The sequence below is a fragment of the Pseudopipra pipra genome, chromosome 8 (genome assembly GCF_036250125.1).
Source record: "Pseudopipra pipra isolate bDixPip1 chromosome 8, bDixPip1.hap1, whole genome shotgun sequence".
NCBI classification, from domain to species: domain Eukaryota; kingdom Metazoa; phylum Chordata; class Aves; order Passeriformes; family Pipridae; genus Pseudopipra; species Pseudopipra pipra.
Genome location: NC_087556.1, coordinates 33,412,241 through 33,424,543, shown reverse-complemented (window position 1 = coordinate 33,424,543; position 12,303 = coordinate 33,412,241). Strand labels below are relative to the sequence as shown.

Below are 12,303 nucleotides of genomic sequence, written 5' to 3'. Positions count from 1 at the left end.
TCTGATGTTCTAATGTTCTTCTACAAATAAATGTGGTTCACTATTGAAAAATAGCAGCATAAAACACTTTATTTAAAGGTAGAAACAGTTGTTACATGTATGCACATGGAACTAAAAGAGCTTTCTTTAAGGTCCCTTCCAACCCAAATTATTCTGTGATTCTCCTTCTGAGATTCCATTTTGTCTCAAGAAATGGAACTGCTTTATACAGCCAAATACTTGGCTCCAGTTTGATGAACCCACACCCACAATCTGAAATGAGTTCAGTTTGCAGGAGCACAACTGGGCTCAGATTAACTCTTGTTCCAAGTCCAGAGCATCTCACCTGGCTGGAAATTCTGGTTGCATCCTCAGAATTAAGACAACAGGACTGTACAGCAAATAAGGGCTTCTCTCTTATTCCAGGAACCTCAGCACTTTGCTAGCAACACAAATGATCATTTTTTTCAGGAGGATTATAATTGAATCCCTTGGCATAAATGCTAAATCGGATTATTTTTCCCCTTTCACAGATAAATAATTAAAGCATAAACTACATCCAAAACACAACTCTAACACCATTATGAACTCTGATAAGCCAGTTTATTTCCCTATTAATAAACCCTCCTTCTTTACAGGAACAGAAACCCAAACCTAATCTTTCAGACCCTGTACTGTAAGGACGTTGAGGGGCAAGAGCAGACTTGAATTAGCCCCACACAGTCCAACTTCACTGCAAGAACTCTCCCATTCCACTGAGAATCTACAATCATCATTTTCACACGAATATCTGAAAAGCAGAACAATAAACAAGTTTACAAAAGAACTTCATTGAAACGTGGGGTTTTTTTGTACAAAAGACGTGTCTGTAAAACTGATTATACAGAGAAATTAAAACCTGACCTGTGTGCTGGGAGATACCTGAGGTGATGTGAGGAACTGATTTCAGGGTACAGGTGTTCACAGCTAGTTTTCAAGGATAAAATACTCACATTCACATGAGGAAAGGGGAACAGTTGGATGTTTTAAGAGATGCTGGAGAGATTCCACGTTTCTTAGACATTTAGGTGCAACTTTCTCACACCAGTCCCTGACAAGAGTGTTGTATATTCCTGAAAAACACTTTTCTTGCACGACAACAGATCTGAAAGTGGAAACCCGTCCTACAGCACCATGTTCACCTTCCCAGGCACCCTGGGCTCTCACTTGGGCAAGGAGCAGTTCTGGGTGTGGAGGGCTTTGTGGATCCCAGTGGCAAGATCCTGGGGAGTGGGGCTCCCTGCAGTGCAGCTCACAGGGATCCCTGCAGCTTCCAGGGCCTCTGCAGTTGTTGGCCCGATGGCAGCAAACTGGAATGACAAAATTTCCAGTTGAAATGGTCAGGCAAAGCATCACAACTCAGGTGTGTGCCCTCCCAGTTTACCCCCTCACACAGCTGAGCTTCCTCAACACCACTGACCACTTCAGGTGGAGGATTTTCAATATTAAAAAGCACCCATCCATTGAGCTACTCAGAAATTATTTAGGAAAGATTAATATTTATCCCATCATTACAAACATTTAAAGCTCTTAGTCCCTCAGAACAGCAAAAGTGAGAGGAATTTTAATCAGCTTCAGCCCAGTTCAAGCAAGAGCTCCTCACACCTTCAGTAAGAGAAAATTAAGTCTATCCTAGAGGAGGTGGGTTAAGTTGGTTGGGGAAAACATTCTAGATGAAAACAATTACTCCTTTTAAAAAAAAAAACAAAACCAGGCTTTCAGCTGACTCCAACCAAGGCCAGGTGGGATGGGGTTTGGAGCAACCTGGTCTAGTGGAAGGTGTCCCTGCCCATGGCTGGGGGTGGATCTGGATGGTGTTTAAAGTCCTTTCCAACCCAAACCATTCTGTGATTCTATGACTCTACATAATAACATTTGTATTTGCCATGATCTGGGGTTTTTTTCAGAGAAATAAACAAAAGAGAAAATTAAGGTTTGTAATGGCTGTAACAACTTTCCTATCTCTCACTTACCCACCCCAAACTTACTCCCTCTTGTGTTTCACTGTTTTTAACAGAAGATACCTTGACATGGTTGATCACATCCCCTGAAAGCTGCTGAATGTGCTGGAGGCAGAATTTGACACCAGACGGGCTGAAGAACACGACGCTTGCAGGGATTCCCTGAGTGAAAGGAAGCAGAGGTTGGCACAGATCCCTCCCTGTTCCAGCAGTGCCTTGTCACAGAAATCCCTTCAGCTGTCTCCATATGGATGGGAAGGGTTTTTATGGATGAGAAACTGCAGTGAAGGCAGCAGAAAGGGATTCCTGGGGCACAGCCAGCCTTGCCAAACCCCATCCTGCCATGGAATGCTGAAGTTCAGGAGTGACTGTAACCAAATACTTTGTCACAAGTTCCCCAAGTTCTCCCTGCCCTGAGATCCTCTGGCAAAGACAAGGTGATGCCTTAGAACTGCAGACACATGGAAGGGCTGTCACTCCCAGAATAAACTGAATTAGGATTGCAGCAGGAATAGGCTGTAGCCAAACAAAACTGCCAAATTGTGCCTGGAGTGAAGGTGAGTCCCAAGCTCAGCTGACAGGCTGGGAGAGCTGGGGGTGTTCAGCCTGGAAAGCTCCAGGGAGACCTTAGAGTCACCTTCAGTGCCTAAAGGGGCATCAAGAGAGCTGGAGAGGGACTTTGGACAAGGGCCTGGAGGGACAGGACAAGGGGGAATGGCTTCCCATGGCCAGAGGGCAGGGTTAGATGGGATATTGGGAAGGAATTCTTCCTCTGGTGAGGCCCTGGCACAGGTTGCCCAGAGAAGCTGTGGCTGCCCCATTCCTGGAAGTGTCCAAGGACAGGGCTTGGAGCAACCTGGGCTAGTGGAAGGTGTCCCTGCCCATGACAGAGGGTAGAACAGGATGGTCTCTAAGGCTCCATTCAACCCAAACCATTCCATGATTCTATAATTCTATGAGGCTCCTACAAATAGAAAATTCAGAAATCCAATACTGAAACAATTTAAAGCCATTACTATTTTTACAATGCACTCACTGCTCCTGAATGACCTTTACTACATACTTTTAGAAAAACACTAATAATTCTAGCAAACATATCTCAATACACTTTTCAACAGCATGTCAGATGGAATTCTAACACTTATAATGAGATCAGTAAAGCATTCATAGACTGGATAATTAGAGAGGGAACACAAACTAAGTAGGGCAGGTTACTACTGGATTCTGGTTTGAGATATAGAGCAAAGGTGTCCAGTGATATTCAAGTTATACTAAATAAAGAGTATTGTCACATACCCCAAAAAACCTCAAACTACGTCAGCATCCAGTACCTGCTGTGAGAAGTAACTGCTCAAGGATTTCTGCAGATCAGGGTGCTGGGTTGTCTGATAAACAGTCAGGCTTTCCAGAGGTATGCCTGGAATCAGGACACACAGTCATAATTAAACAGGGTGTCTTTAATTTCTATTCTCTCAGTTAAACACTCACAACATACTAATTGCCCTTAAGCATATTATTTTAGGCTAAAAAGATAAGATAGAAATTCTGTGAAGGATTTGTATGTCCCAGAGCTGTGGGCAGCCATCCACCCTCCTGCTGTTTACTCCCATCCTCCAACCTGCAGCCAACTTAACAGCAAGTTCCATTTTTACTTATTCAAATTTGGTACACAAGCTTTAGAGGCAACTTTTCTCATCACTGACTAATTAAAAGGAGTCCCCAGGGGAAGCTCAACCTTTCTCTCTAAGCACTGTAGGAAGAACTTCTCTTTTCAGGGCTCCACAAGGAAAAAGAAGAGCTGAGGAATTCGGTTTCTCTCCTGTAAACACACAAAACAAGAACTTTAATTAGCTCAGGTCTTTAGTAAAGAGTAAACATGATACATTTGATACATTTTAAAGGTATCAAATGCTGATTTATCAAATGCTTCACCACAGACACAGCTCTAAGGTAGCTCAAAACATCTGCAGTGCAGCTGCATCCCCAATTCAGAGGACAGAGGCTACTTAGCATGTACATTAAAAATATTCCATAGCTGGAATATGAATACTTTGCCTAAAAAGATCTCCTCAAAGATAAACTGCATTTCTATTCCCCCTGCCCTTCTACAAAGGAATTTATCTCCTCCTCCTCCTCCTTAACACAATCTGCCTCAATTTTATATTTAAAATCTCAGTCCCACTCAATATATGACAGATCTCTCCCTATAAAAGAATATTCAGGCAGACAAAGAAGAGGACAGAACACTTTTTTCTGCTGAAAAGTTTCAATCTATCTGCAATTCTACCTTACTTCTGCAAGGAAAAAGGGATTCTGGTTCCACTGCTGGGATGGAAGGGAATATCCTCACTGGCTTTTGTCAAATTAGCAATTTAACAGCAGACTTTTACCCAGTTTCCCTTTTCTATAAATAACAAAATCAGAGAAAATTTCAAGCTGAAATTCTGCACAGCTGCTCCAGCTTTGCACTCAGCTTTCAAAAGAAATGGGAGTCCCTCAACACATTATTTCAGTACTAATTTAGATTTGTTAATACATGTTTAAGATGCCATTACTAGTAAGAGAAATGCTTTTAAGTGCTGGAAGGAGATTCTTGGTTTATGTAGCAGCAGAGATTTCTCAGGAATAAAAAATAAAGGGCAGCATAGGAAACATCACATGGAAAGACCCTCATAGGAGTCACCACAGATACACCTGTCCTGCCTGCACACTGAAGTTTTATTAGAAAACATAGATATCCTTATCATAAACTATAGGAAGGAAGAATAAACTTGGCTCAGAATGCAAAAAAGGTTTTAAAATAAGATATTTCAGCATCAATTCTCCTGCAACTCCTGTCAGTTAATTGAAATATCAATATGACACCTATAAAGAAACAGATCCTTTTGGACTTGTGTTTACAAAGGACAGAAAAATTCCTTACTAAGCCTGAACAACACAACAAGTATTGGTATCCCCTACCTCTGTAACCAAATATTTGCCTTGAAAAAGAGTAAAGTCAACTGGCCAGTTACAGAGTTAATTCCTTTATTTCTCAATCCTTTAGGTTGAAATATTTTTTTAAAGCACAAAAGGTAAACAACAAAAAAACTCATTATTTCAGATTTTCCTTTTATTCTGACAATAAATTCTAGTGATATAAAAAATTCAGAGCTGTTCTTTTCATCTACTTCTTTTACGCCTAAAAAAATGAGTATATACATACTAGGGAACATGATACAATTGAATCTGTACTTCTGAGGTTGTTATAAACCAATTGAGAGCACACAAATATGCACAATCTAATAAAACTTTGAGGATAATTATATATATCAACAACAAGCAGACTCCAACAATTGAAATTCACTGTTTGGTTGAGTTTTTTCACATTCCTACAACAGAACAAAATGGTATTTCTCTTGTCTTCCTTCTCAAAAAAAAAATCCCTGCACCTGCCAACTGGCAAATATTGAATTCATTGCCAGAAGTAGATTTTGTAGCACTAAAAAAATCAGCTAAAACCTCTCTTTGCTTTAATGTATCTGCTGAAGAGCAGAGATGGGTTGTTCTCCCCTTATGGCCTTTTTGTATTGTAAGCATAATTTTTAATTTTCACAATTTATTATTCAATCTTGTGTTGGCAAGATTGAATGCCTTTTATCATTACATACTCCACATAGTTAAAATGTTTTATTTTCCAGTGAATTAGAGAACACTGTGCCCAGGAAAAGCAATATTTGCCAGCTCCAATTGTATTTTCCTTTTACCTATAAATCTCTGCTACTGTGCAGACTTTGCTGATCAATTCACTGGCATCTGTACAGAAACACAGCCTCTTTTTTCACAGTTTGTACTGACCCATCCACCCAAAAAATAATCAGCCCCTAAGCCTAGAAATGTTTCTTGTTACTATTGGAGATTTTAACAAATTACAGTAAAAACAAAAGAGGAAGTGGACTAACAAGACTAAAAATTACCCAATAATCTGATAATTTGATGCAGCAAAGATCAGCATTACAGCTTTAATCATAATAAAATGGTTAAACAAAACTTAAAGCATCACTTTAAATTCTTCAAAACCACTCTTCTTTGGTGCTCAAAAGCAGATCCCTCTGAAACCATGTGTTAATTCAGCATTTAAACCTTATGATTAAGCAGCAATTTCCAATCTGATCTTTCACTAAACTTTGCCTACTGGCTCATATAATATTATTAATCAATTAGAGACTCTAAGATTTCATGTAAATTAATACCTCGTATAAACATTTTGAAGTATTTTTTATTGTCAGAGTTATCACCCAGAGGTCCTACAAACAAGAGATATTTGCAGCAGGTATTTCTCTGTCTCACTGTGTACTTGATTTTATCTTTAGGAAGTTCTGAAACAATGGCAGGTACCTTAATTTGACTAGAAAATTTTAGCTACTTACTTGAGCAAATATACTCAGCCAGTTTTTCAGCATTTCCACACTTTTCTCCTTGTGGGGTGAGGCCAATTTCTTCCACTATAACCAAAAGGAGCAGAGAAAAGCATTGAAAACAAAGAGAACAATTCAGATTTAGTGTTACAGAAATATGGGTTGAGAGGGAAACTACGTGTACAGTCTCAATCAGGTTATAATCCCTCTCATCCAAATTAATTTCCAAACAGAATGAAAGAGCCACATGCAAAGTAAGAACAAAGGGGTGTTTTTCCTGCTTTGACCAAATTTTTTCAATTAGTGACCATCACTTTGCAATAAAAGGAGCAGAAATCCAGAAGGCAGATCCTGACTGAAGCATAGAAAGTTTGGATGTGTATAAAATTATCTGTTTTTCAAATTATTCAGTCAGAAAACTTACTCATATTTTTTTCTGAGCACCCTTGAACAACAGATAATATTCCAAAAATTGTACTAGAAGCCAGATTTACTTAAGATTTCTTTTTTAAAACCAGCTTACCTAAAGAAGCTGTAGCTTTTCCTACCACATACGTTGGTTTGATATTCCACATTTGCTTAAGAGATTTTGACCAGGCTGAAAAACATTGAATTAAGTTAAATTAAAGCACATGGCAACAAAATATGAATGCTAAACGATTATTTGGACTTCTTTTTAATCTACAAATACAGCAAAATAATAATAACTAATATTCCCACTACCTATTGCAGAACTGGATGTACAAAATGAATTTTAAATGTGTTTTTTTCACTGTGTAAACAGCAGTCTTCAACATGTTTTTAAAAGGTCAATTTAAGTAACTAGTCAATTTAAGTAACTAGTTCTTGGCTGCTTTGGTTAAGTAGCACTTTTAATGTACACTTTGCCCTGTGCCAGATCCCATGGAACTTGCACTGTTCATTTTTGGCATTAAAAACTTACCAGAACTCATAGGGGAAAAAAGGCACATTGTGCAAAGGGAGATTTAGACACAGAAACTGGTGGTTTAAATTGAGTACTTAGGCAAAAAACCCCAAATATAATATTCCATGACAACAAACAAAAGGGTAAAAATCTGTATGCATCCACTACAGAACTGCATAAAGCAACTCTTACACAAGAAATATATAGAACTGATTATATTTCAGACATGCACCAAAATTAAGTTATCAACTCTGAAATAAAATGTACCCAAGACCAAAATAAAATTTTTGTGAGACAGTTTTCCTCCCTCAGGCAGTGAGGAGGTTATAAATTACTGCTCTTGGTTCCAGCAACCTGATCCCTGTGCCCAAAATCCTAATGGGTCAAAAATAGATACACCAAGTCTTTTACTGTCTTGTCTTAAACCAGCACAGCACAGGACAGGGAGTTTTTTCTGATATTTTTAGGGGGGAAAAAAAGAAATATGAACTACAACAGAAAAAAAACAAATCAGAGGAAACTATTCTTAAAAAGGAAAAAGATAAGGATTTATTGCCTTTGAAAGGAACTCAAATAAGAACTAAAAAACAGGAACTAATGACTCATTTTATTGATTAAAATTTGTATTTCAGCAGGTCCTAATCAAGATTAGGGATGAACTCGACATAAGAGATGACATTTGACTCCAAATCCTAATATATTGTCCTCTGCTGCTGAAAAGGTACAATAAACCAAGGGTTTCAGTGCTTACTCAGGGGTGTAACCTTACTCCCAGTACACTGATTAGTAAGTCCACAGCCCAAATATGGAGCAGATGAAGTAATAAATCTATTTAAGTGTTTGTAGAAACTCTATAGCAGAACTATCACTTATCACAAGAATTTTTGAAGAGTTCACAACGATTTGACAGATCATTGTGACAGGAATTTCCATTTAGTAGGATTCTCACAGCTGATCTGTTGGCTTTTAGGTATCACCAGTTCTTCACCACTTTTTAGCTAATAATTCATTCACTTGAGGGGTTTTTTTTATTCAAGACAGAGAAATCTCTGTTTCTGTAACATTATGTAGGCACAGTAGTAGTGGCCAATTTTTATAAGATGCTCTTCTCTTTAAATGAGGAAAGTAGTTAGTCAGTAAACCAGGCACTGCAGTAAAATATTCCCTATGCACAAGATAAATACAAGTGGAAAAGCTCTCACTAATTAGTAATTTGCACCAAAGGCTTCTTCCTTCAATTTTTAAGTGTGGAAAACCCAACCCTTAAAAGCTCAATCCACCACTAGCCCTTCAGGATGCCACAAGAACTATGAGATACAGCTGTTTTTAAAAAGTCATGCTCCAAACATCTACTGGTGGGTGAAATAAAATGCAGCACAATACAGATTTCATGAGATACTGAAAGAGAGAGACCAAGGAATACAAATATACACTTACCTTCTTTTTTACTGTTCTCTTTTAAGCATATTTTGATGGCTTCTAATGCCCTTGGACTGGTAAAAACTAGGCCTCCATAGCACTCTGGATGAGAAAGCTATTTATAAACAGTAAATCAAGAAGTGAACAAAAAACAATTAGTAAATTAATTTAAAAATTAAGTTGATCAATTCTTTACAACCTTGAGAGGAACAGAACAGCTTCAACAGATGTCTGAAATGCCCCAATACCTGTGCCTGTCTATGGTCCATCAACTGAAATGTGAATTTTGTCTGACCAACTTAATTCTTTAACAAGTATGGACAAGATCCCTGATGTTGTCCAACCACTGGACTGTGCTGTACACAAAATTTTATTATACACAGCTAAAAAAGGTACCACAGAGGTACAATTAAACCAAGAGAACACACGGGATCTTGGCAGCCATGGCCTAAATTTTGTTGAAAATAAGACAACCAGAATAATTTAGAACTTACCTTTTCAAATAAGCTTTCAAGAGACAGGAATTCAAATGACAAAACTGGGATCAACGTTGCTTCAAGGCCATACAATCCTAATTCCTATCAAGAAAAAGTTTGCAGCTCCTGAAATAGGTTCCAAAAAGCAGTTTTTCCCTTTTTCAAAGAATTGACTAAGTCAGCACAAGTATTTCTTTTTACTAAGGCAAAATTAAAAGGCCTTTGATTTCCTTTTACTGGTAAATCTAGTTTGGTTTGTTAGTTGTTTAGTATTACAAACAGCTGTGGAACAGAGGCCTCCTGAGTTACAGGATAACTCTGAAATCCCAAGTCCTGAAAATATTCCTGGACATCTCTGTGATTCTGTAAATACAATTCTTCTAAATAATGTATTCTTCTAAAGAAATAATTCCTGTTAAACAGAAACTCTTCAACAGAACTGCTCTTACAATAAGACTCACTCACATGACTAAAGGCAGCAGCAGAAAGGACCTCACCAACAACTAACACCTATTTCACATTACATTCCCAGTAAGAATAGTAAGAATTCTTGTAATCTTAATTTTATCCATATGACCATGATCAATATTAATTAATTAAAATGAAACTGATTTTATATCAGTATTTTGCTGAGAGCTTTAAAAGTGAATTCAGTAAAAATGCCCCATAACTAACATAACTTTCTGCAGTAAGAGCATATTTTCTAGGACACTTCTTCTCTTAGCATAATTTCAGACACGTACTCCTATTTCTGATTATTTTCCTCAGAAAATATCACAATTTCAAACATCCACTCCTAATTTTGATTAAGCATGTTTTCCACCTGAAACAGTTACATCCATCTGACACTATTATTTAATAGTGAAGTGACCCATTTGTTCACTTTTTTTAAAGTTTACTCACTTTAATATATGGATCTGGTCCAGAATCTTTGTCTTTGGGATCCTTCAGCAGCAGAACCTTCATTGTTCACCAGGGAAGTGCAGCAGAACTCTAGAATACAAGAATGGAATTTATCTAAATTAGATCTAAATCAAATCTACTTGAACAGTGACTTCAACAGCTCAGCTCCAAAGAACTGGGTTGCTACCAGTTGTACAGCTCCCTACACAATGAGTAAGCAGCTACTGGGCATTCTCTGGGCAGGAATATCCACCCTGATAAGGCCAAAAAATAACGTGCTGCCTTTAGATAACACTGCTCAAGGAACGGGCTCCAATGAAAGTCATCAAGGAGAACACATTTTAAAGAGTATTTTGTAAAAGCAGTAACAACTCCTACAATGCCATCCCATTCTGCAATGTGATCAGCTCCTATCTAAGGAAAAGTTATTTATTCTATTAATGTCCATGCTGTTTTTCACCCTCTGCTCATCATAATATTTAGGCAAATTTTTGATTTGATGCATTTTGGGATCTCACCCGTTTCTAAAGGGAAAACAGTGTTTCAATATGTTTGTTTTAAATACAACGTGTCTGTGTCTACCTGAATATAATATATATAATCATAATATTCACATGCTTTCTCTCATGTATCTCTAGTTAACAATGCTACACTGAAAACACACATTCTGCCATTAAAATGGAAGATGATAGTTCTCAGTTCCTCAAAAACTTGCACTTTGGTGTTGAATTCAGTTACAAATGTACCAATCATAAAAACAGAAATCCATTCTCTTACTGCACATTTACCCTAATTATCCACATTGATCCTAATTTCCCGATTACATACTAGCAAATTTTCTTTAAAATAAATTATTATAGAGATCCAAATGTTTTACCACAAGTAGCTGGGTTTAATAACCAGGGAAGATAAAACCCCACCCGTAAGGGTGCCATGGAAACCTACCAAATTCCCAGATAATCTAAGATATATATAAGCAAGTAACAACAACAGTGAAAGATTTAAGAATAATTCCTGCTATTTGAGTGTCTAAGTCCCAAAACTCAACAACAAAACTGGTTCAGAAGAGCAGCAAAAGGCTCCAACCCTTCTACTACATCATGCATTTTTACCAAAAGCAGTTAGTCATTAGTAATTAATTTCAAACACAAATTCACAAATCAAATGGAAAACTATACACATACAGACTGCATCCCCAGAAAGGCAGTTTTAGTGCAGCAGGAAAAATCTGACAATTCACCTTCCTACACTGAATTCTTTCCCTGTGCATCATTATTCACGTTTTGGCAATGAACTAAGTACTCCCAGAGCATGTATAGCTCTCAAAAAAAAAAAAAAAAAAAAAAAAAGAAACAGAGGCATGATTGATGCTTTAAAGGAAACAAAAATTTTAACCTACTTGGTTTGTATTTATAAAGCTGGAATTGCATCCCAGGCCCTGTGCCTTGCTCTTGTGGCTGACAGTAGGAGTACTCAGTCCCCTTCTTCAGTGACCTCATTAACATCCACCTTTCTTCGTTAATTAGACAAAAAGACTTAAACGGAGCACGTTCGACATAACTGAGGCTCAGTCATTAGTCACCACTTCGGTAATTTCAGTGCTTAGGAGTTTTCCATGTATTTTCCTGACTGGTGTTTTCCATACAGAGAACATTCACACTGTGCTTACTGTGCTGTACCTCGCTCCCTTTTGTGTTTGTTAGCCTGGAATTATCCGGAACTAGGGAGTCTAGTTCTGGGGAAGCTGGGAATTATCCTTTTTTTTTTTTTTTAAGCAAGCAGCAAGCGCTTGATCCCTGTTTCAATTCGCAGTCTTTACTACCTTTACTGATTTTTACTAGTACTAGTTTTTTATCATGTCAGAGATGCTCAGGATACCCCGTTCCTTTTGAAGCCGGAATCACTGAGGTTGGAAAAGCCCTCCGGGATCACCGAGTCCAAGCTGCCACCGGAGCACCGAGTGCCACGTCCAGCGGTTCCCTGGACACCTCCAGGGACGGGCACTCCACTGCCTCCCCGGGCAGCCCCTTCCAGCGCTTGACAACCCTTCCCACGCAGGAATTCCTGCCGGGAGGAAGTGACAGCAGCAGCGCAGAGAGGAAATCCGGGGCTTTGGGGAGAGGGGCGGTCCGGGGAGTTCCCCCCAGCACCGCGCACCAGCCGCCCGCCCGCCGCGTCCCCCCAATCCTCTGTGCTACCCCGCG

General features: G+C 38.5%; 1 protein-coding gene across 4 annotated transcripts; it reads right to left on the bottom strand.

Annotated features, from left to right (window-relative positions):
- Positions 1-51: 51 nt before the first annotated feature.
- On the bottom strand, positions 52-12,224 carry UROS (uroporphyrinogen III synthase). Of its 4 annotated transcripts, none has more exons than XM_064663554.1 (10): positions 11,499-12,224; positions 10,100-10,189; positions 9,215-9,298; positions 8,739-8,835; positions 6,900-6,974; positions 6,389-6,463; positions 3,715-3,798; positions 3,311-3,396; positions 2,043-2,141; positions 52-1,328 (listed from the first exon to the last, which is right to left on the bottom strand). In XM_064663554.1, exons 2-10 carry the CDS (start codon positions 10,160-10,162, stop codon positions 1,182-1,184), a joined length of 810 nt encoding a protein of 269 aa, XP_064519624.1. In that variant the 5' UTR covers positions 10,163-10,189; positions 11,499-12,224; the 3' UTR covers positions 52-1,181. The 4 variants fall into 4 exon arrangements, with proteins under 4 accessions (XP_064519624.1, XP_064519626.1, XP_064519625.1 ...); XM_064663556.1 differs by having other exon boundaries at positions 11,922-12,224; XM_064663555.1 differs by having other exon boundaries at positions 11,978-12,224.
- Between the last annotated feature and the right edge of the window lie 79 nt (positions 12,225-12,303).